This window comes from Budorcas taxicolor, chromosome 20, assembly GCF_023091745.1.
Source record: "Budorcas taxicolor isolate Tak-1 chromosome 20, Takin1.1, whole genome shotgun sequence".
Classification (NCBI taxonomy): Eukaryota; Metazoa; Chordata; class Mammalia; order Artiodactyla; family Bovidae; genus Budorcas; species Budorcas taxicolor.
Genome location: NC_068929.1, coordinates 12,216,812 through 12,237,667, shown reverse-complemented (window position 1 = coordinate 12,237,667; position 20,856 = coordinate 12,216,812). Strand labels below are relative to the sequence as shown.

General features: G+C 36.2%; 1 protein-coding gene across 1 annotated transcript in view; it reads left to right on the top strand.

The window, feature by feature from the left end:
- FCHO2 (FCH and mu domain containing endocytic adaptor 2) overlaps positions 1-20,856 on the top strand; it is a 117,303-nt gene that overhangs the window by 31,698 nt on the left and 64,749 nt on the right. Inside the window, 6 exon segments of the mRNA XM_052659367.1 lie at positions 854-928; positions 6,197-6,338; positions 6,429-6,581; positions 11,808-11,912; positions 19,134-19,232; positions 19,818-19,914. Coding sequence (XP_052515327.1) covers positions 854-928; positions 6,197-6,338; positions 6,429-6,581; positions 11,808-11,912; positions 19,134-19,232; positions 19,818-19,914 — 671 coding nt within the window.

The window sequence follows — 20,856 nt, the reverse complement described above, 5'->3', positions numbered from 1 at the left end:
ATTCAAGAACAGGGTGTCGATCTGAATTTGCACATTAAAGACAATGTTAGTTGAACCTATCAAAGTAAATAAATGGAAGGCAGTGGTGGTTGTAGGCTTCCTCTGTTAAGGGTAGCACAGATTGAGAAGGGATAGGGTAATTATGGGAGAGGTAAGATAGAACTTAACTTTTGTAGAGTTGGACAGGCCAAGACAGTATCATATTTTTTATTTGTAAGTTATGTGCCTATGGGAACATTTTTTTCTATTCTATATTTAATGGCTTTAGTTCAGTTTTTTTAGCACAAAATTCTGTATGCTGAATAATAGTAAGTAAAACACAATATTGTAGTGTGAAATATTTATTTGTTAGTGTTTTAGATCTAATCACAGACTAGATTAAGAACTTGAAGTTCAGGATCTCATACTTGCTAATAGTCTTGTGCAGATGACTGTCATCAATCTCATATTCTATTCAGTGTGCATAATCGTGAAGTCACAGTGTTAATAATAACACTATGTTAAACACAAAAGATTTTCATACTGAATCAGTTTGTATGTATAGAGAGAATATAGGAAGCGGTACTTTTGTTCTTCCTGTTCGAATAACCATTGGTACCAAAAAAAAAAGAGTGACTTTATGCCGAAGTTTCTTGGTGACCAACATTATTCTAGTTCTATGCCAGACAAGGTCTCTAAATAGATGTGCGCAAAGGGCATTTAAAGGTAGACCAGAAATTCATGACCACATGCCTACTTATTTTTAACATATACTTTGAGTTATCTGTTTATTTCTGCAGTTGTGATTATTTTGTATTTTCTGTGTTTGGTCATTAAACAAGAGCCCTTACAATATTGATATTTGATTTAACAGAGCTACAATAGAAGAGGCGTACTCCAGGTCAATGACAAAACTAGCAAAATCTGCAAGCAATTATTCACAACTTGGGTGAGTTAATTTCTTTGAACAGCTCTTTCAGTGTTGATTTAGCCAAAGTTTTTGAGAATAATAGGTTTCCATTAAAGATGTAATAGTTCATAAATATAAAACATATAATTATTTGTTTAAAATATGCCTATATGAATATATATTCTTGACTTCATAGAAAATACAGCCGAATTTGTTGAATCAGTTAATGCAAAATGAAACTTACTTTTCCCCCTTTAAAACTACATAGTCTTCCAGTAGTATAATTTTGGGATTATAAATGTTATGTGTTATGCACATTATTCTGGTTTTCTGTAAGTTCATTTACCTTCTCTTGAACAGTGGTCTTTAAAAACTCACTTAATATAAATTTTATTGAAATGATTAAAATGCGTTAGAAATGTCAGTTAGGATTTTATAGACTACCTTTAAATTTTCCCTTTAAAAATATGTGCTCAGGAAATGTTTTCTTTGAAAAATGAATATTATTAATAAGAATATGTTTTCAATGAGGTATACTTACAGCCATAACAACTCTGGAAAGAGTAATTGTGTAATTTGAATAATAACAAGTCTGGAAGGAATACTTAATCTGACTGACTTATCTAAAATTGGGAGAGAGATTATATTTTAACTAAGATGTTAAAATAGTCTTATATTTACTTAGTATAAAGATTTTTACAGTGATACTCAGTAAAAGATTCCTCTTCATCTGGGATTCTGATGAATCTATGATTGCCCTGAAATTTTATATAAGATTTTGTGTAGGTGTTAATCCATACCTCTGAAGGGGTGTATACCGGTTAGCAGATTCACATATGGTTCTTATGATCTGAAAAGCTGGTTAAGAATGACTGTTTTATGAAAGTATTCTCTAGTGTAATTGGACGAGTTTAGCAGAAGTCTTCCTAGTTTGTAGCCCAGATAAAGGGGAGTAGGGCTCTTGGTTCATCCTCAGGGTGGTGACACTGTCCATTATGTAAGTGCTAACAGCCACAGCCAAGAGGAGCTTCTGCAGCTCTGTTTTCACCTGGAGGAGAGTGGAGACTGGTAGCTGATGGCTGTTTGCTTTCCTCCCAGTTGTCCTGCAGCTATTGGTTCCTTCCATGCAACTTCATTCTTCCTTCTTTTTCCCACTCTCTCCACACTTTTTTCACATCCTCCTCTTTTTAACTCCTCCATGTAGACTTTGCCTCTTCTAAACATAATTTCTTCTTATTGACCAGAGTAGAAGGGCCACAGAATAACTGGAATAATAGAAACTAGCTTTAACCAATAGTTTTTTTTTTTTTACATATATATAGCAAATTATTTTCTTTCATACACTCACTCTTTTAGGTTTCCAGTATGATTGATATTTTAGAAATAATATTTTAAAACAATTTTTATTGGAGTATAGTTGATTTACAGTGTTGTGTTTCAGTTGTACAGCAAAGTGAATCAGTTATCCATATATTTATATGTATGTATGTGTGTGTATATGTATATGTATGTATATATATGCCCAGTCTTTTTAGAATTTCTTTTCCCATATAGGCCATGATAGTGTATTGAGTAGCGTTCCTGTGCTCTGCATATAGCGGAGGTGCTTATCAGTTATCTGTTTTATATATAGTGGTATGTATATGCCCCTCCCAGTTTATCCTTCCCCACCCCTCGGTAACCATAAGTTTGTTTGTTTTCTACATCTGTGACTCTACTTCTGTTTTGTTTTTTTTTTTTCTTTTTTTAAGATTCTTTGCCCACGTAGGCCATTAACAGAGTATTGAGTAGAGTTCCCTGTGATATACAATAGGTTATTGTTAGTTATATTTTATATACAGTGGTGTGTATCTGTCAGTTCCTATCTCACAGTTTATCCCTCCTCCTCCTTTTCCTGGTCACCATAAGTTTGTTTTCCACATCTGCGATTACTTCTGTTTTGTAAATAAGTTCATTTATGCCGTCCACACATGGGTAATATTGTATATTTGTCTTACTGAACATGTTCACTGAACATGAGGCCATAGTTTTAATCTAGGAAATTCTACTTTATTTTTAGTTACCAGGTGAGAGGTAGAAAAAAAGGTGTTTCCTAATAAAGTTACTGACAACATTTCTGTCTTTGAAATGTATGCCTTTCATGAATAATAGATATTATTTCATTTTTTCTGTTAGTGTTGTTACTTAAGATTATAAAGATTTTAAATATTACTGAAATTGAATTTTATCTTTTGAATTTAATTGCATTTAAACATATTTTGGATACATTAGTTTCATTTCTTAGTGCTTATTGTATGTTATTGTGTATTACCTGGCCAGAAAAAAGTTGTGTGTATCAACCTTTATAAAATGGAATAGTTGTAATTCCTTAAAGAAACCTTATTTAAAGAAATCTTATGCTGAACCTCCTTTGTTGAAGTAAAGGGACACTCTCATCTGTTTTGTGAAATCTAGACTATCAGGTATCAGGTTTACTTGAAGTGATACACATGTATTTTGGTGCTGTTGTGAGTGGATACTTTTCAGGTGTCCTTTTTTCTCTTGAAATTTTCCATCTAATTACTTGCCAGTTTTAGTGCTGATTAGATTCTAAAGTGGGAGGTAAGCTCTAATCAGAACAGTCCTATTTAAGTATTTATCCTCCTTGAACATTATTGTTACTGCTTAAAATGATTGTGTCAGTTAGCTTTCTTGCTGGCTAAGAAACACAGCAACTGGTAAAGAGTACATATTAGGATGAGTAATTTCTTTCTCTACCTTCTTGCCTTAGTGATCATTGCTGCTCTTTGTTTTATCACAGAGCAAGGCAAATGCTGTTGAAAATATCTGATGAAGTACCTGAGGAAAGCATAGGATAAAATTATTCTTGTATCATTCTCTACTGACCAAATTAGTTTAAACTGACCTTTGGCATCCTAAGTATTATCTACGATATTACAGTGTAGTAATTCTTGAAAGTACTTGAACCTGCTAAAAATATTAACTTCTCAACGTTGAGAAAAAGTGATAGGAAAATGTGATACATTCTGTACCAAGTGTAGTAGAAAGGGGACTGTCTGGTGGGTAAAATCTGAAACAAAGTTTCAGAGAACAATTCTAAAATAATTCTTCAGTTCAGTTCAGTGGCTCAGTCGTGTCCGACTCTTTGCGACCCCATGAACCGCAGCACGCCAGGCCTCCCTGTCCATCACCAACTCCCGGAGTTCACTCAGACTTGTGTCCATTGAGTCAGTGATGCCATCCAGCCATCTCATCCTCTGTTGTCCCCTTCTTCTCCTGCCCCTAATCCCTCCCAGCATCAGAGTCTTTTCCAATGAGTCAACTCTTCACTTGAGGTGGCCAAAGTACTGGAGTTTCAGCTTCAGCATCAGTCCTGCTACAGAAATCCCAGGGCTGATCGCCTTCAGAATGGACTGGTTGGATCTCCTTGCAGTGCAAGGGACTCTCGAGTCTTCTCCAACACCACAGTTCTAAAGCATCAATTCTTCGGTGCTCAGCCTTCTTCACAGTCCAACTCTCACATCCATACATGACCACTGGAAAAACCATAGCCTTGACTAGACGGATCTTAGTCGGCAAAGTAATGTCTCTGCTTTTGAATATGCTGTCTAGGTTGGCCACAACTTTTCTTCCAAGGAGTAAGCGTCTTTTAATTTCATGGCTGCAGTCAACATCTGCAGTGATTTTGGAGCCCCCAAAAATAAAGTCTGACACTGTTTCCACTGTTTCCCCATCTATTTCCCATGAAGTGATGGGACCAGATGCCATGATCTTCGTTTTCTGAATGTTGAGCTTTAAGCCAACTTTTCCACTCTCCTCTTTCACTTTCATCAAGAGGCTTTTTAGTTCCTCTTCACTTTCTGCCATAAGGGTGGTGTCATCTGCATATCTGATGTTATTGATATTTCTCCCAGCAATCTCGATTCCAGCTTGTGTTTCTTCCAGTCCATCGTTTCTCATGACGTAGTTAAATAAGGAGGGTGACAATATCCAGCCTTGACGTACTCCTTTTCCTGTTTGGAACCAGTCTGTTGTTCTGTGTCCAGTTCTAACTGTTGCTTCCTAACTTGCGTATAGGCTTCTCAAGAGGCAGGTCAGGTGGTCTGGTAGTCCCATCTCTTTCAGAATTTTCCACAGTTTATTGTGATCCACACAGTCAAAGGCTTTGGCATAGTCAATAAACCAGAAATTGATGTTTTTCTGAAACTCTCTTGCTTTTTCGATGACCCAGCGAATGTTGGCAATTTGATCTTTGGTTCCTCTGCCTTTTCTAAAACCAGTTAAGTCATGTGCAGATTTAACTTTTGCATGTTTAAATTCAGAAGAGTTTTTATTTTTTAATTGTATTTGTTTAATTGGCCACACTGCATGGCATGGCTTATGGGATCTTAGTTCCTTGACCAGGGGTTCAACCTGTGCCCTCTGCATTGGAAGTGTGGAGTCCTAACCACTGGATTTCCAGGGAATCTCCAGGAGCTTTTATTTTCAATGAAGCTTTTTAAATGGAGCACTACAGGGTCTAAAATTGAGATTTGATAATAGATTAATTTTAAACAGACAGTGATTAGAAAGTCTTGTGATAAAAATCTTAAGTAACCAAATCAACTCAGAAAATGACATAATTAAGAGAGGGTCATGGCCAGACCTGTGATATGAATTAAGTCATTTCTGTGTATCTGAGGTATAAAAATATTTTATTTATTTATTTTTAAAATAAATTTATTTTTTTAAAAAATATAAAGTTATTTATTTTAATTGGAGGTTAATTACTTTATAATAACGCATATATATGGAATTTAGAAAGATGGGTAATGATAACCCTGTATGCGAGACAGCAAAAGAGACACAGATGTATAGAACAGTCTTTTGGACTCCGTCGGAGAGGGAGAGGGTGGGATGATTTGGGAGAATGGCATTGAAACATGTATAATATCATATATGGAACGAATCGCCAGTCCAGGTCGATGCATGATACTGGATGCTTGGGGCTGGTGCAGTGAGACGACCCAGAGGGATGGTACGGGGAGGGAAGAGGGAGGGAGGTTCAGGATGGGGAACACGTGTATACCTGTGGCGGATTCAGGTTGCTGTATGGCAAAACCAATACAATATTGTAATTAACCTCCAATTAAAATAAAAATATTTTAAATAATTAACCAGGGCCTAAAAAAATCAAGATCCGTCTTTCATTTCATTTGTGATTTAATTTAATCTCATCTTCTGCCCATTAGTTCCAGTGGTTCTATTTTGGAGCTTTAAACTTTTTTTTCCTTTTAGTAAAGTATTCCCATGTTTTCTTCACTTTAGAACATTTGCACCAGTGTGGGATGTATTCAAAACATCTACAGAGAAATTAGCAAATTGTCACTTGGATCTTGTTAGAAAATTACAAGAATTAATAAAGGAAGTTCAGAAGTATGGAGAAGAACAAGTAAAATCGCATAAAAAGGTATCAGTTATGTTACTCATTGGATTGGTTGGTCAGATATTGAATACTTTGTAGTTCTATTATTTTGATGAATCATTTCATACCTAACAGACTAAAGAAGAAGTTGCAGGAACTCTGGAAGCTGTTCAAGCCATTCAGAGCATAACTCAGGCCCTCCAGAAGTCCAAGGAGAATTACAACGCCAAGTGTGTAGAACAGGAACGTTTGAAAAAGGAAGGAGCTACACAGAGAGAAATGGAAAAGGTGATCGTAATAAAAACAATACCTCTGTGTTTTCAAGGTGTTTTCAAATACAAGAGTGCACTTAATCTTCAAACACTCAAGAATGAGCTCATGTTAAAGATGAAAGTCACTGTGCATGAGTGTTGATGATTTTCCCAAGTGAAACAAAAGTAGGTTTGCAAAATATGTTGTGTATGGTAAGTAGTTGAGCAAATACATGAAAAGGGATGATTGCTTTATATCAGTGACACATTTGTAGGATATTTGTATAAGATAATTGATGAGATAGTTCTTGGTATAAGATTTAATAATAAGGTAAAAAAGAATTTAAAGCTAGACTTTGGTATATTTAGCAAGGCAGTAGATACTTGAGGGTAAGCTATAAATATATGTTGTGGGTGATTTATTGCTGACTTTGAGCCCATGTATCTAGCATTGTGGTAAACCACAATGCTTTCCCTTACTCTCATCTTGATTGAAAGTAGATTTTTTTTCGCCTTTCAAAACAGTTTAACCATCCACTTGTTTGATGTGGTATATTATCATTTAGGAATCAGTCATAGGGAGTGATAATTTTGAAAGCTTTGTAGAATATTTGAAATATCCAGTAAAAAAAAAAAAGTATCTTGCAATTATAATAATTATAAAATTGTGTATACATGGGCAAGAATTAGAAATCTGGAAAAATCAAAACAGTCAGTGGAATTTGGGATATTATGTTTCCTTTAGTGTTGTACAATAAATAAAAATTGGAGAGGGGTAAAAAATGAGGCACAGCAAATTCATGATTTTCAAACAGCATTTCAGACACAGCAGTTAAGAATAAAATATAAAAAGAGAAAGTAAAGCAAAATAACATGGTCCCAGAAGAAGAATATTATTATTATTATTATTAATGAACTAGAAATGGAACAGAAACTCAAAGGCATGTGTCAAGATTGATTATGCAGGCTTGTTGGACCCGAAGTCCTAAGTTAGGCAGTGGTTTAGCTCTTGTATGGTATGGGGGACTAAATACTCCCCACTTGAGGTGGGGCTATAAATAGCAAAAAGAAAAAAAAAAAAAGGTTTGTGCTGCTGAAGGGCTAAAGCATTATTGGAAGCTGGGGCTTAATGGACACAGTTCTAAGTGGCAATCAGGCCATGGATTTGCCCTGATTATGACTATTTTGGTCATATCCTCAGTATTCTTCCAGGGAAGTAATTAAAAGCTGCTTTTGTATGACTGATGGTAAATTGGAACCTTGGAGGGCTGGCAGGAGATAACGTGAAACTGCTAGATGGGGACGGGTGAGCGTAAATGATTAAGTACAGCACAATTCTAGGAGGTGATGTTTACCTTGTAATCTATAGAGTTGTCCAGTATCACTGATGGAGGGACAGGGAGAAGAGAGGGGAAAAAAGAAACCTCACACTTGAAATGAGCAAACAACCACACTTTTAGAGTACATCTTAAGAAATCTCATATAGCTTTCCCCTGCTATACAACAGTGTGTTTTTCACATGAAAACTTACGTGAACCAAAATGGCAGAGAAGCAATTGCCTTAGAACACATCTTGCTAATGAACGTACGAAGGAAGCTGAGTTAAAGCGCAGATGCTCACAGAAGCAGTTCAGATCTGTGGAGACCAATGCTGAGACGCTAAGTGTGGGTTGTGGAGAGGAGCTTGGATCTCTCTCACTGGTCTCAGGGTGTGTGCTCCCTTCATACTGGCTCCTGCAAAGCAAACACTGAGAACTATTTTTCTTTTCACCTTTGTTTTTGTAAAAGTGAAAATCCTCTCTGGATTTTTTTCCAGTTTGTGAAGACAGGTACTAATGTAATTCATTAGTAAAAGCAAAGTGGCATAAGACAAACTTTGGAAAAGCAAGGGATCTTTGTTAAGACAGATGGCAGCAAATTTAACAACTAGAAGAAGAATTCAATTCAAATAAAATTTAGGTTTATTAAACACGATCAGAAACATATACGTTAAGGATGTTCAGAGTTGCAAATGAACATACATTAAAGAAGTTAAGAGAGACAGATGAAACAAGAACTGGTAGATGGGAAAACAGCTAACTAGAAAACTTGGCAATGAAATATATAGTTATTGAAATTTTTAAAAAGCATTAGAGAAGATAAACTTTAGAGTTGATATAGTGAAAGACTGAATTTGGGAACTTACCAGTGACATATGCAGAGAGTAAAGGTCACTGTGGTCTGCTGTGGATTTTAGAAGAAAAAAATTGGAGAGGATGGTAGATAGGTAATATTTGAAGAGTTAACAGATCAGAATTTTTTCAGAATTAAGGAAATTCAAGAATTAGATCACAAATATGTTCTCGGTATTAAGCAGGTTAAATAAAGATAATTCAGACTGAGACACCGGAGAAAAAGAGAATATGAAAAGCTGCCGGGTATATCTTTTTCCTCACATCTCTGAAGTTAGAATGCATCTTCAAATGGTGGTATCATCATCACTGTGGGCAGGTGGCCTCTGTCGTGTGGCGTCACTGCCTCTGTGAGCTTGGTGTATCTGGTGGCTAGATGGACAGCCGCAACACTGTTGTTTCAGGTAACAGACCATTGAGGAAGGAATGGTTCTGATTATTGTTTGAAAACCTTTTGTTGAGACCTGGTAAAATCAAGAAAATGTGAACACCACTGTTTGGAAGAAAATCTGAAGATGGTGGTGGGGCACTTTTAAAATATTCTCTGTCAATAATATTCTTGGTGACTTTGAAGATGATAATATGTGGGGGAAAAACAGACCTTAGCAGCAGCCCCTGACTTGGAAGTAATTGAGAAGAGTCAGAATCTGAATGTGAAGAGAGATTGAGGAGTATCTCAAACAGTTCATTTTGCTTTCTTTTTTATTTTCATCACACAAGAATAAAAATCTACCTCCAAGTCTAAAAGAGCTCTTACAATAAGTCTAAAATAAAAATGTTTTTAAGTGATAAGAAAGCATTATTTCATGGTTTAATTGACAGTGTTTCTCTGTTTGAGTGGTACACAAAATAATGGTGTGTTTTACAATTAATGGTATATTAGAATTAGTAGTAGTCAAGTATAACATTAAGCATAACTACTGAAAAAAGTATAATTTAAATCTTCTGAATCAGCAAAAATAAGAGAAAACAGTGCTTTTTTCTAATTGTTCTGCTCAAGAAGCGATTATCATTGCTGGTGATACTAGAGGTGTTAGTGTGTCTCTGATTTATATATAGTTAAATCCAAGCTTAAGTAATATTTTGGCCTGTAATAAGCTCTTTATTAATAAGCTCTTTATTACCGTGAATGTAGATTTTTTTAAAAACAGATCTTTGAACTATTTTTTGTGTGTGTGAACTTGAAAGCATACTTATTGGATATTATGACATAGTATGCTTCTCATCTTCATTTACGAACCCTTTTATAAAGCGCCATTTAGAAGTTACTTGTATTTGTGGACTGTGACAAAGTACTTATTTTTTATGTATACATTTGATTCATAAGATGTTACTGGAAAAATTATATAGACCCTTAAACAGAACTATTTCCAGTAGTATATCAATAAATTTATTTATAATGCTAAGGAAATGATAAAATACTGGATTTCTTTCATTATCACTTGGTACTCTATTAGAACCAGTCTTTAATTATGAGAGGAAATGCAGCTGTTGCTTTAAAAGCTAGTTTCTTCTGCCCCAGTTTCCCGTTTGTTTGTTTATTTTAATGTATTTGGCTGCATCGAGTCTTAGTTGTGGCACGCAGGCTCTTCATTGCGTCACGCGGGGACTTTCATTGCAGCGCGTGGGCTCTGTAGTTGCAGCCCGCAGGCTCAGTAGTTGTGCATGGGCCCTAGAGCATGGGACTTGGTTGTTCCCTGGCACGTGGGATCTTTGTTGCCAGACCATGAATGGAAACCGCATTCAGTTTTGATACAAGATATAGTTTTGATACACTGTAAGATAAAGTGATGTCCTATATTCTTTGTTTATAAAGGCCAGCAAGGATAAAGCATATATGTTTAATATAATATATGCAGTAAAATTTTCAAAGACAGTGCAAAGTTACTTTTTTAGGGTCTAGAAGTGTATGCATCTCTTGCCATTCCCATCCTCCAGGTAAACCCAACTTTGTGTTTCTAATGCTTATCGGATTGGCTTCTAATACTTACTGTTAGACTCCTGAACATAGCTGGAAATAATTACCTATGGTTCTGATTGTCTCTGTACAAATTCCAGGTTTTGCAGCTTAGCCCTCAGTGGCTCTTTGTGATACTTTTACTGCTGTAATTATTACCAGTTGCATCCTCCATCACCATGGTTTGAAACTTTATTCTGAAGTTTCCAACCACAGCCTTCTCTTCACTCACAGCAGACCACCTTTTATCACACCAAGAAAGTGGAGATCTTTTATCTTGAAATGCTATAGCTTCTCTCTTTTGTTTTTTGATCTTCTTTAAACTCTTATTTACTTCAACACCCCTTCCCTTCAAATTTCCTGTATTCAAATTGAGCAGTCTTTTGAGAATAATCAAATTTCTTCATAGCCACATGTCTGCCCCAATCTACTGGTTACTTTCCACCTATTTCTAGCCTTTTTTGTATGAGTTGTGCTTTTATTAACTCCCTGAGGAAAAGAGTTGTCTTTTGTCTTCCTGTTCCTTAGTACCTAATATTTAATATATTGTTAAATTTATGTTGAATAAGTAACTTTGATAAAATAAAAACTGTTATAATACAGTAGCAATTAAAAAATAGAAATCTTGAAAAATAGACAATGATTAAAACAAATTATTGACTTTCTGAAGTGTAAAAAAAATTGAGCAACATCAAGGAAAATTGATTTTATTTTTTCAGTTTTCGTGCTAGCTTTATAGTCACTGATCAGACCTTAAATGGAGTATCTGTTTGTTGTAGGAGGAAGGAAGAAGACTCATATTATATTCTGCTGGTATTGTCACATTCTTGATTGCTGAATTTTTAGTAACATAGTACTGTTAAAATGAGGTTGTGTGATCTTCCTCTGGGTTATCAATGAAAGTATTTTAACTTTTAAAAGCACATTCCATTGGACAAGAGAATTAGGATTTAATTTCTACATCATTGGGTGACCATAACAAAAAACACTAATAAGAAAGACTTGAAAAAAGGTATTAAAGTTAGTTTATGTCATCTTGAACTCAGCATAGGCCTCACCTCTTAAAATGCACTTTTTTTTTTTAAGGAAAGTAAAGTGATTTTGTGTAATTCTAAATGTTTTTGTTTTGTTACAGGCAGCTGTTAAATCTAAGAAAGCTACAGATACTTACAAACTCTATGTGGAAAAATATGCATTAGCAAAAGCAGATTTTGAACAGAAAATGACAGAAACAACTCAGGTTGGTATTTTTAAGGCTTTAAATCTAAAATAGGTTATTTGTATTTATTGTTTATAAATTACAGTAAGTTATATTAAATATATTTCTGATACAAATAATTTTTTTCTGTCATAAGATTTTTTTATATTAGAAACTCTTAAAATGCACAGTCTCAATATTTTAATAATGCTGTTTTAAAAATACACCTCTTGTTTTGGAGATTGAAAATTATGGTCAGTCAGTAGTTATAATATCATAAGGGATTATTCAGATCAACTAGAAGAGAATGTTTAAAGAGTATTAGAGAAAATGAGGACATTGGTAGATGATGAAGATTATGTATGGGTTTTAAAATTGACTATAAGTAGAAAACTGGAAATCACTCAGTGCTGAGGATGTAGTGGTTAATAAATAAAGCAATCAGGAATTCCTGCTCTCATAGAACTTCCGTGTTAGTAAAGGAAAATAGACAGTTTAAAAAAGTCTGTCTCCCATTGACTTGGGATAAATTATATTCAATTTGATATTCTTAAGGCCTTAATTACAGGGCTAGATTTAAGATGGGTGCCTTTTATGAATCGTATCCAAAGCTTCTACCCTGATGTCTTGTCCTCTTGTTTTGTTTTTCTCCTTAACAGCTGTCATCACCTAACACCATGAATTCTATTTACTATTTCAGACAGGATAGGATGGGGATGCTGGGGTGATAGAGAATCCCTGCAGATCTCAGTGGATTACAATAGCAAGTGCACGCTGCTTGTCCATGATGAGTCAGCTCTTCACTCTGGCACTGAGACTGGTAGAGAAACCTCTTTTTAGAGCATTCTCAGTCATCGTGTCTGAGAGGACTAGAAACGTGGTGAAGCACACTAGCTTTGCTGCCCGTGTTTTTTATTGTCTGTCTCCCACCATTGAGTAAGTTCTGTGAGAGCAGAGAGTGATTTGTTTGCTGCTATCTCCTCTGCATTTAAAACAGTTCTAGCTCATGGTAGGCACTCTGTAGGTGTAAAGAAGGACTTTATGAATCTGCCTCTTTGGATTCTAGGGCGTCATCTTGCTTGGAGTGCTGAATGAGTCACGTCCCAGAAACAAAGGGTTTGCATGCTTGTGTGTAGGCATAATGCACTCGTCTTACCATGTTGTAGGCACTGCTAGATGCTAGATGTGTACAGTATATACGTAAATAAATTCTCTGTGCTTTACGTGGAGTATATACAGTATAGAGGAGGGAGACAGACATTAAATATATGCTTAATTATAAAGTTACAGATTATTATAATTGTTACAAAGGAAAAGAACAGGCTTCCGTGAGATCATGAGATAGAATTATAGAGATGGCCTAATTTGGACTAGAGACTTCCCGGGTAGCTCAGTTGGTAAAGAAAATGCCTGCAATGCAGGAGACCCTGGTTTGATTCCTGGGTCAGGAAGATCCGCTGGAGAAGGGATAGGCTTCCTGTTCCAGTATTCTGGCCTGGAGAATTTCATGGACTGTGTAGCCCATGAGGTCGAAAGAGTCGGACATGACTGAGTAGCTTTCACTTAATTTGGATTAGGGAGTTAGGAAAGGCCTTTTTGGAGAACTAACATTTAAAAGTGAGCCTTGAAGAATCAGTACAGGCAGTCTAGGGTATGCGTGTTCCAGGCATTGGGGACCATGGCTGTGAAGACCTAGGTGTATGAAAGAGCTCCACATTCTAGAAGGTAAAAATGCTTACTAAAACAGGAGAGATGGTGGTTAGAAATGAGGTTAAAGAGATAGTCAAGGACCAGGCTTTAGTGAGGGCTTAGGTTTTCTTCTAAGAGCAATTGGAAGACACTGAAGAGCTGTATGCAGGGGTAAGACATGATATGATCTGCATTTTTAAAGCTAGTTTTGACAGTTTCATGAAGAATGGATTATAGTGAGGCCAAAGGAAAATCATGAGTCCAATTTGGAAGGTAGTATTGTAGTCCATTGGAAAGGATAAGAGTCAGTGTGGTTGCCTTGGAGAAGGAGAGAAGTGAATTCATTTGGAGATGGCAGGGTTGGGTGGATGGGAGTCCCAGGTCTCTTCCGGATTTGACAGAGATGAATAGCAAAGTCTAGATGAAGACCTGTTAGTATGAGGGGTTGGAAGGGGGTCTCCTGCATTGTAGGCAGATTCTTTACCCACTGAACCATCGGGGGTTAATCCTTTTATACTTCAGTGGAGAAAGCAAATGGCAGTCTTGGAGGCTCTAAGTAATCTGGACTGGACATAATGTTCACAATCCCTTATTGACAATTCTGAATTCTCTGAACCCCCCCCCCCTTTTTTTTTTCTAGAATTCATTTGGCAGCAGAACTTGATTTGATCTGATGTAAGGCTATATATAGTCTCTTTATCCTACTTAGGCTGAATATAAATGTTTTCCTTTAGTGTTTGATAAACAGATGCCACTGCAGATCCTACTGGTAGTATAATGACATATATGAAAACACGTTACCTTTATTTCAAAAAAATCCAAAATATTTAAATTCCCAAACACTTGGTCCCAAAAATTTTGAATAAAGAATTGGGCCTTTATAATATAGGGGGCTTGGCAGTACACAAAACCATAATGACATCATCTATGGATAGAGAGTGGGGAATTAAAGCCAAACTCTGAGGTTCATCGTTGTCAGTTTGGAAGAGGAAGAGATGCTGAAACCCAAGTAGGAGAAGCCAGAGAAGGAAAAAAACTGGAAAGTGTAATGTCGTGGCAGCTCAGAAGTGATAATGTTTCAGGAAGGGTTTTTTAAATGAGGCTCCAACTCCAGTGAGGTAGAAAGTTTCAATTTCTGTAGCAACTGTGGTCCTTGTGGACTCCAGCAAGTTCTCTTTTATCTTTTAAATTATAAGGCAGTTATTGATTTATTTTCCATCAGAATGATTAGTTTCTATCATTGAAAATCTTGCCTTCAGTTATTTAATTTGAAAAAAGAGAAGTTAGAATTTGTTCAAGTCAGTGTTTTCGTTTGTATGTACTACCTTTTATAGAATTTCAGCACTTACTTTTCCCTTCCCTCTTTCTGCTTCCTCATTACATTTTTTTTCAGATTGGCATTTTAATTGTTTATCTTGCCATTCCCAAGATGGAGTAATTAATTTGTTGGAGCAGAAGTTTAGCCACGCTGCTTTTAAATAAAGGTGGTGGTATACGGTGCTGACACGTGTATGTTTTCTCTCTTGTGCTCACTCTTTGTCCCTCCCCCTCTCTAGCGTGCACACACAACTGTAGAACAGGCTAACTTTTGTTTCTTAATAGGTAGTAGGCTTCATTTGGGGTTACTTAGAAGGGAAAAGAATTCTTTTGCTTCTTTGGTTTTTGTTCCAGGCCAAGCAGGTTGACCTAACCCTAATGGGAGGGGGGTCTGTCAGTCTAGCAGCAATGAGATTTTGGTGGTAGGACCACACCAGAGTGAGAAGAAATTGAGTCCTTGGGTGAAGGAACGTAGACTTTACTTGGAGCACTTGTGATGTGAATTCTGTCACTTGAGACTCTTGAGACCGTGTGCTCAGTCACTCAGTCATGTCTGCCTCTTGCAACCCCTTGGACCGTCGTCAGCCAGGTTTCTCTGTTCGTGAGATTTTCCAGGCAGGAATACTGGGATGGGTTGCCATTTCCTCCTCCAGGGGATCTTCCCCATCCAGGGATTGAAACTGCATCTTCTGTGGCTCCTGCACTAGCAGGTGGATTTTTTTTTTTTTTAACCACTGAGCCACCTGGGAAACCCTGAGTTAAGAATAAGCATGACTAAAATTGTGACTCTGTGCTTATGCTTTTCACCACTATCAGTTTAACTTGAAACAGTAGGGAGATTTTGTTTACTTTGAACAGTAACTTGGCTAGTACAAAGAAATTTGAGGATTGTTTAAGTAACACCCTCAGATTAAGTTTAGTATTAGAGTGCTTTATATATATATATATATATATATATATATATATATATATATATCTGTGGTGGTGGTGTTCAGTCGCTAAGTCATATCTGACCCTTTGTGACCCCATGGACTGCAGCATGCCAGGCTTCCTGTCCTTCACTATCTCCTGGGGTTTGCTCAAACTCATGTCCATTGAGTCGGTGATGCCATCCAACCATCTCATCATTTATTGTCCTCTTCTCCTGCTGCCTTCAATATTCTCAGCATCAGGGTCTTTTCCTGTGAGTTGGCTCTTCAGATCAGCATCAGCAAAAATATTGGAGCTTCAGCTTCAGCATCAGTCCTTCCAGTGAATGGTCAGGGTTGATTTCCTTTAGGATTGACTGGTTGGATCTCCTTGCTATCCAAGGGACTCTCTAGTCTTCTCCAGCACCACAGTTCAAAAGCACCAGTTCTTTGGCGCTCAGCCTTCTTTATGATCCAACTCTCACATGCATGCATGACTACTGGAGAAACCATAGCTTTGACTATACAGACCTTTGTTGGCAAAGTAATATCTCTGCTTTTTAATATGCTCTCTAGATTTGTTACAGCTTTTCTTCCAAGGAGCAAGCGTCTTTAAATGTCATGGCTGCAGTCACCATCTACAATGATTTTGGAGCCCAAGAAAAGAAAATCTGTCACTGTTTCCACTTTCTCCTCACGTGTTTGCCATGAAGTGATGGGACTGGATGCCATGATCCTAGGTTTTTGAATGTTGAGTTCAAAGCCAGCTTTTTAACTCTCCTCTTTCTCCCTCATCAAGGGCTCTTTAGTTCTTCACATTCTGCCATTAGAGTGATATCATCCATCTGCATATCTGAGGTTTTTGATGTTTCTCCTGGCAGTCTTGATTCCAGCTTGTGATCCATCCAGCCCAGTATTTTACATGATGTACACAGGCAGGGTGACGATATATAGCCTTGTCATACTCCTTTCCCAATTTTGAACCCAATTTTTGTTCTTCTGTAGTGGCTGACAAAATTGTACTTTTAAAAAAAGCTAATGTAACAATAATATGAACCCAGTGAATTTGAATGCAAGGAAGAAAAATCTTTTGTTCAAGAAAAAGTTTATTCATTTATATTCAAACACTTGATACTATATTCCTTTGCTAAATAACTGAATTTATTTAGTAGTCACTAATTTTGAGGAATTGTGATATTTAGCAATATCTTCCCACCGGAAATAAAGCATAATTTCAAAATTGCAGCTAAATCATGCTTTTAGGTTCTGCTTGGCTTCACGCTTCAAGATATTGCTCAGTTATTAAGGATCTGACTTAGATTTGGTGTTTCAAAAGAGAAAGAAGGTGCACAGTTTTCTTGGTATTAGGAATCATCCATATGAAATTAGTGGCCATTTGGCCAGTCTTTCCTGGATATGAGACTGCCTTTCTGTGAAAAAATATCTTGTTCATCGAAGTGCCTAATTTTAAGCTAAGGGTGAATTCTTATAATAGAAACATAAAGTAGAATCATGTTCTGGCTGACTGTTCCTCAGTTCTTAAGAATAATTTAGGATCTTGCAGTATTCTCATTGGACTTGGTCAGAATTAGCCAAACAAGTTCTGTATTTTAATTTTATCATTCCTCACGAATAAAAGTGCTAAGCTTTTGGACTGTTGTTGCATTACTGCCAGAACTATAATTTCACCATTATTGATTTTTTTTGAAGTTCATACCCTTTACACAAATATGGATATGATTATTTGCCTTAGAGATTTCTGATGCATGCTGAAGGAAACTGAATATTTTATATGGGGTGAGGGAATTTAACTTGATAAACTAGGGAAAAATAGCAAACATCTAGGCCTGCTCCTTAGACCTGTTATAATTTGCCAAGAAAGAGGGTAATCAGGTTTGGCAGTGGAAATGACAGATGTATTTTTTCTCTTTTTATTTGAAAATGACTAGTTCAGCATTTCCCAAATCCTGTTTTGAAGAATATAATTGTTCTGTGAGATATTAATAGATACTCAGAGAGGAAAAGAAGGGTTGTATGGTTAAAAAAATTTGGAAGACACAGGGTTAAGCAGAGTAAAACAGGCTTTGTTACTTTAGTATTTCTTAGTTACTTCAGTTTTTAATATATTTCTTGTGAAGCGAAGTATAGCACTGGTTTTCTTCCCGGGAAGTAAAGATCACAATAACGTGGAATTTTTTTCCCAGCAATATTCTTACTTCTTTCTAGCCCATTTCCTGAATAGTCCTGGAGGATCTGTGTGTTGTGTAATTTGAAAACATTCCCCAGGTCATCTGAATCAGCCCTGCCTTCAGTTGAGAACTGCTGAGATAGAGTATACACACACGTTTTCACAGATTTCTTAAACCATAGACTACCTCTTTTGGAGAGTGTATATTAACATTTTAAGAATTAGACATTTTGGAAGCCTCTGGGCTAGATTGTAAAGTCTTAAGAAGTAAACTGTAGTTTTAGCTCTGCCAGCTGGTTGTTTTCCAGTTTTTTAAAATACTTCTCCTAAAAAAAAATAAATACTTCTCCTTTGGTTTTTTGACACTATTCTCTTCTGGGTCTCCTCCTAATTTTCTGACCCTGATTATAGATTTTAATTTGTGGTATCTTCTAATACTTAAAAAATTCATATTTGCCTGTGAAATGGCATAAAAAGTTAACTTTTTCTGATGTTATATTTCATTATGTTAACTAGACTCATTTGTCTAGAGGCGTAGTGCAGTTCAGTCACTGAGTCATGTCCAGCTCTTTGCGACCCCATAGACTGCCGCACACCAGGCCTCCCTGTCCAACACAAACTCCTGGAGCTCACTCAAGCTCATGTCCATTGAGTCAGTGATCCCATCCAGCCATCTCATCCTCTGTCGTCCCCTTCTCCTCCTGCCTTCAGTCATTCCCAGTATCAGGGTCTTTTCAAATGAGTCAGTTCTTCACGTCAGGTAGCCAAAGTATTGGAGTTTCAGCTTCAGCATCAGTCCTTCCGACGAATATTCAGGACTGATACTCTTTAGGATGGACTGGTTGGATCCTTGCAGTCCAAGGGGCTCTCAAGAATCTTCTCCAACACCATAGTTCAGAAGCATCAGTTCTTCGGCGCTCAGCTTTCTTTACTGTCCAACTCTCACATCCATTTATGACTACTGGAAAAACCAAAGCTTTGACTAGATGGACTTCATTGGCAAAGCAATGCCTCTGCTTTTTAAAGCACTGTTAAATTTTGTATAATAATGGTAACTTGTTAAGTTTGGTTAGCTGTATTAAGATGACTTCAAAAAATTTGTTTTAATTTCAGAATATATCTGTGTGTGTGTAATTTTTTTTTTTTATATTTGCTACCCAGAAATTTCAGGATATTGAACAAACTCATCTCATTCACATAAAAGAAATTATAGGATCCTTGTCAAATGCTATTAAGGAAATTCATTTGCAAATAGGCCAGGTAAGTTTTTGCTTTTAGTAAACCGAGTCATGAGAATTTTATGTTCTCTTATGACTTTAAAAATCCAAACTCATTACATGGTACTGAATTATTTCAGATAAAGACTATATATTTACATGTATTAAATATGAAATAACCTGGAGTTTGTCATCCTATCAAGGATGATAATTTAATTTTTAAAATTAATTTTGCTCAGTCTCTTTATATTAAAAGTCTGCTGTTAACAATTTTTGAATATTTCTTTTTTAAAGTTGTGTTATTTTAAAATTTAGAATAGCAACTTTAGTAAGTTATAGAATTTATACTTAGAAATTTTCCAAAAATATAAAAGTGGCTTAATGATGATATTTAGGGTGCATTGAAATATAGCAGAGAAAGATGAAGTCTGTTATCTTTTTACTAAAATTCTAATACTATTGTCATTGCTTCATGAGTTTTATTTCTTGTAAGACTGATGTCTCTAAAACACTCAGATACGAACATGTCACTGCACTGACTTCTATTTTAATTGTTTTGTGGAAATTTTGTCTGAAATACAATATTTATGGAAAATGGAAAAAACTTATCTTTATTTCATTTTAACAGGTCCATGAAGAATTTATAAATAACATGGCCAATACTACAGTTGAAAGCTTGATACAAAAATTTGCTGAGTCAAAAGGCACTGGGAAGGAAAGACCTGGTAAGATGACAGACTCTACGAGGAGACATATTCATATTTCCCATTCAGTAACAAGTGTGTTTGCCTTTAAATTCCAAAATTGCAAAATGGAGCTTGGGAGATACCTAAAAATCTGTGTGAAACCTCAGATACCGTTTACGTTGTGTCAGATGGTACACTAGGTTTTTGTTTTGACCTTCCGTATTAATAATTTAGTACTCCCTAAAATGGTAGCGCCTAAATGGCGGCTCACACAGTAAAGCATCTGTCTGCAATGCAACGGACACGGGTTTGATCCCTGGGTCAGGAAGCTCCCCTGGAGAAGGGAGTGGCAGCCCACTGCAGTATTCTTGCCTGGAGGATGCCAGGGACAGAGGAGTCTGGCAGGCTATAATCCATGGGGTCGCAAAGAGTCGGACACAGTTGAGCAACTAACACTTACTAAAGTGGTTATCGTACTTTACTAAATGAATATATTAAAGTTTATATTTTCATAAGTATAGTTAGCAACAGAAGGCCATCTTATAATAAGACAGAGTGGGAGAGAATATTGAGCCCTCAGAGCATTGAAGACAGTGGAGAACCTTTCTTAAAATTTAGTAAGGATTTTAATTTTCTTTCCTCATTCATATATGTATTCAGTGTTTTTATCGAGTGCTCACAGGATTCTAGGTACTGTTCTAGACCCTGGGGACATACCAGTGAGTATAGAAATCCCCTTTCCTATTTTATGAAGAGATGATTATAGGTTTCCTTAATCTCACTTTTAATATACATTTTATATCAGATATCATAAGCAGCATTCTCTTACCTACTCAGCATGCTTACAGTCTTCTATTTAATAGATTTCTTGAATCTATTGATTATACTTATAGTCTTCTAGATTTTTAAAATCATTTATTCCATATTCTTTCAAGATACTTGTTTTCACTCTACAGGTAAAAAGTATTCAGTTCTCAGTGG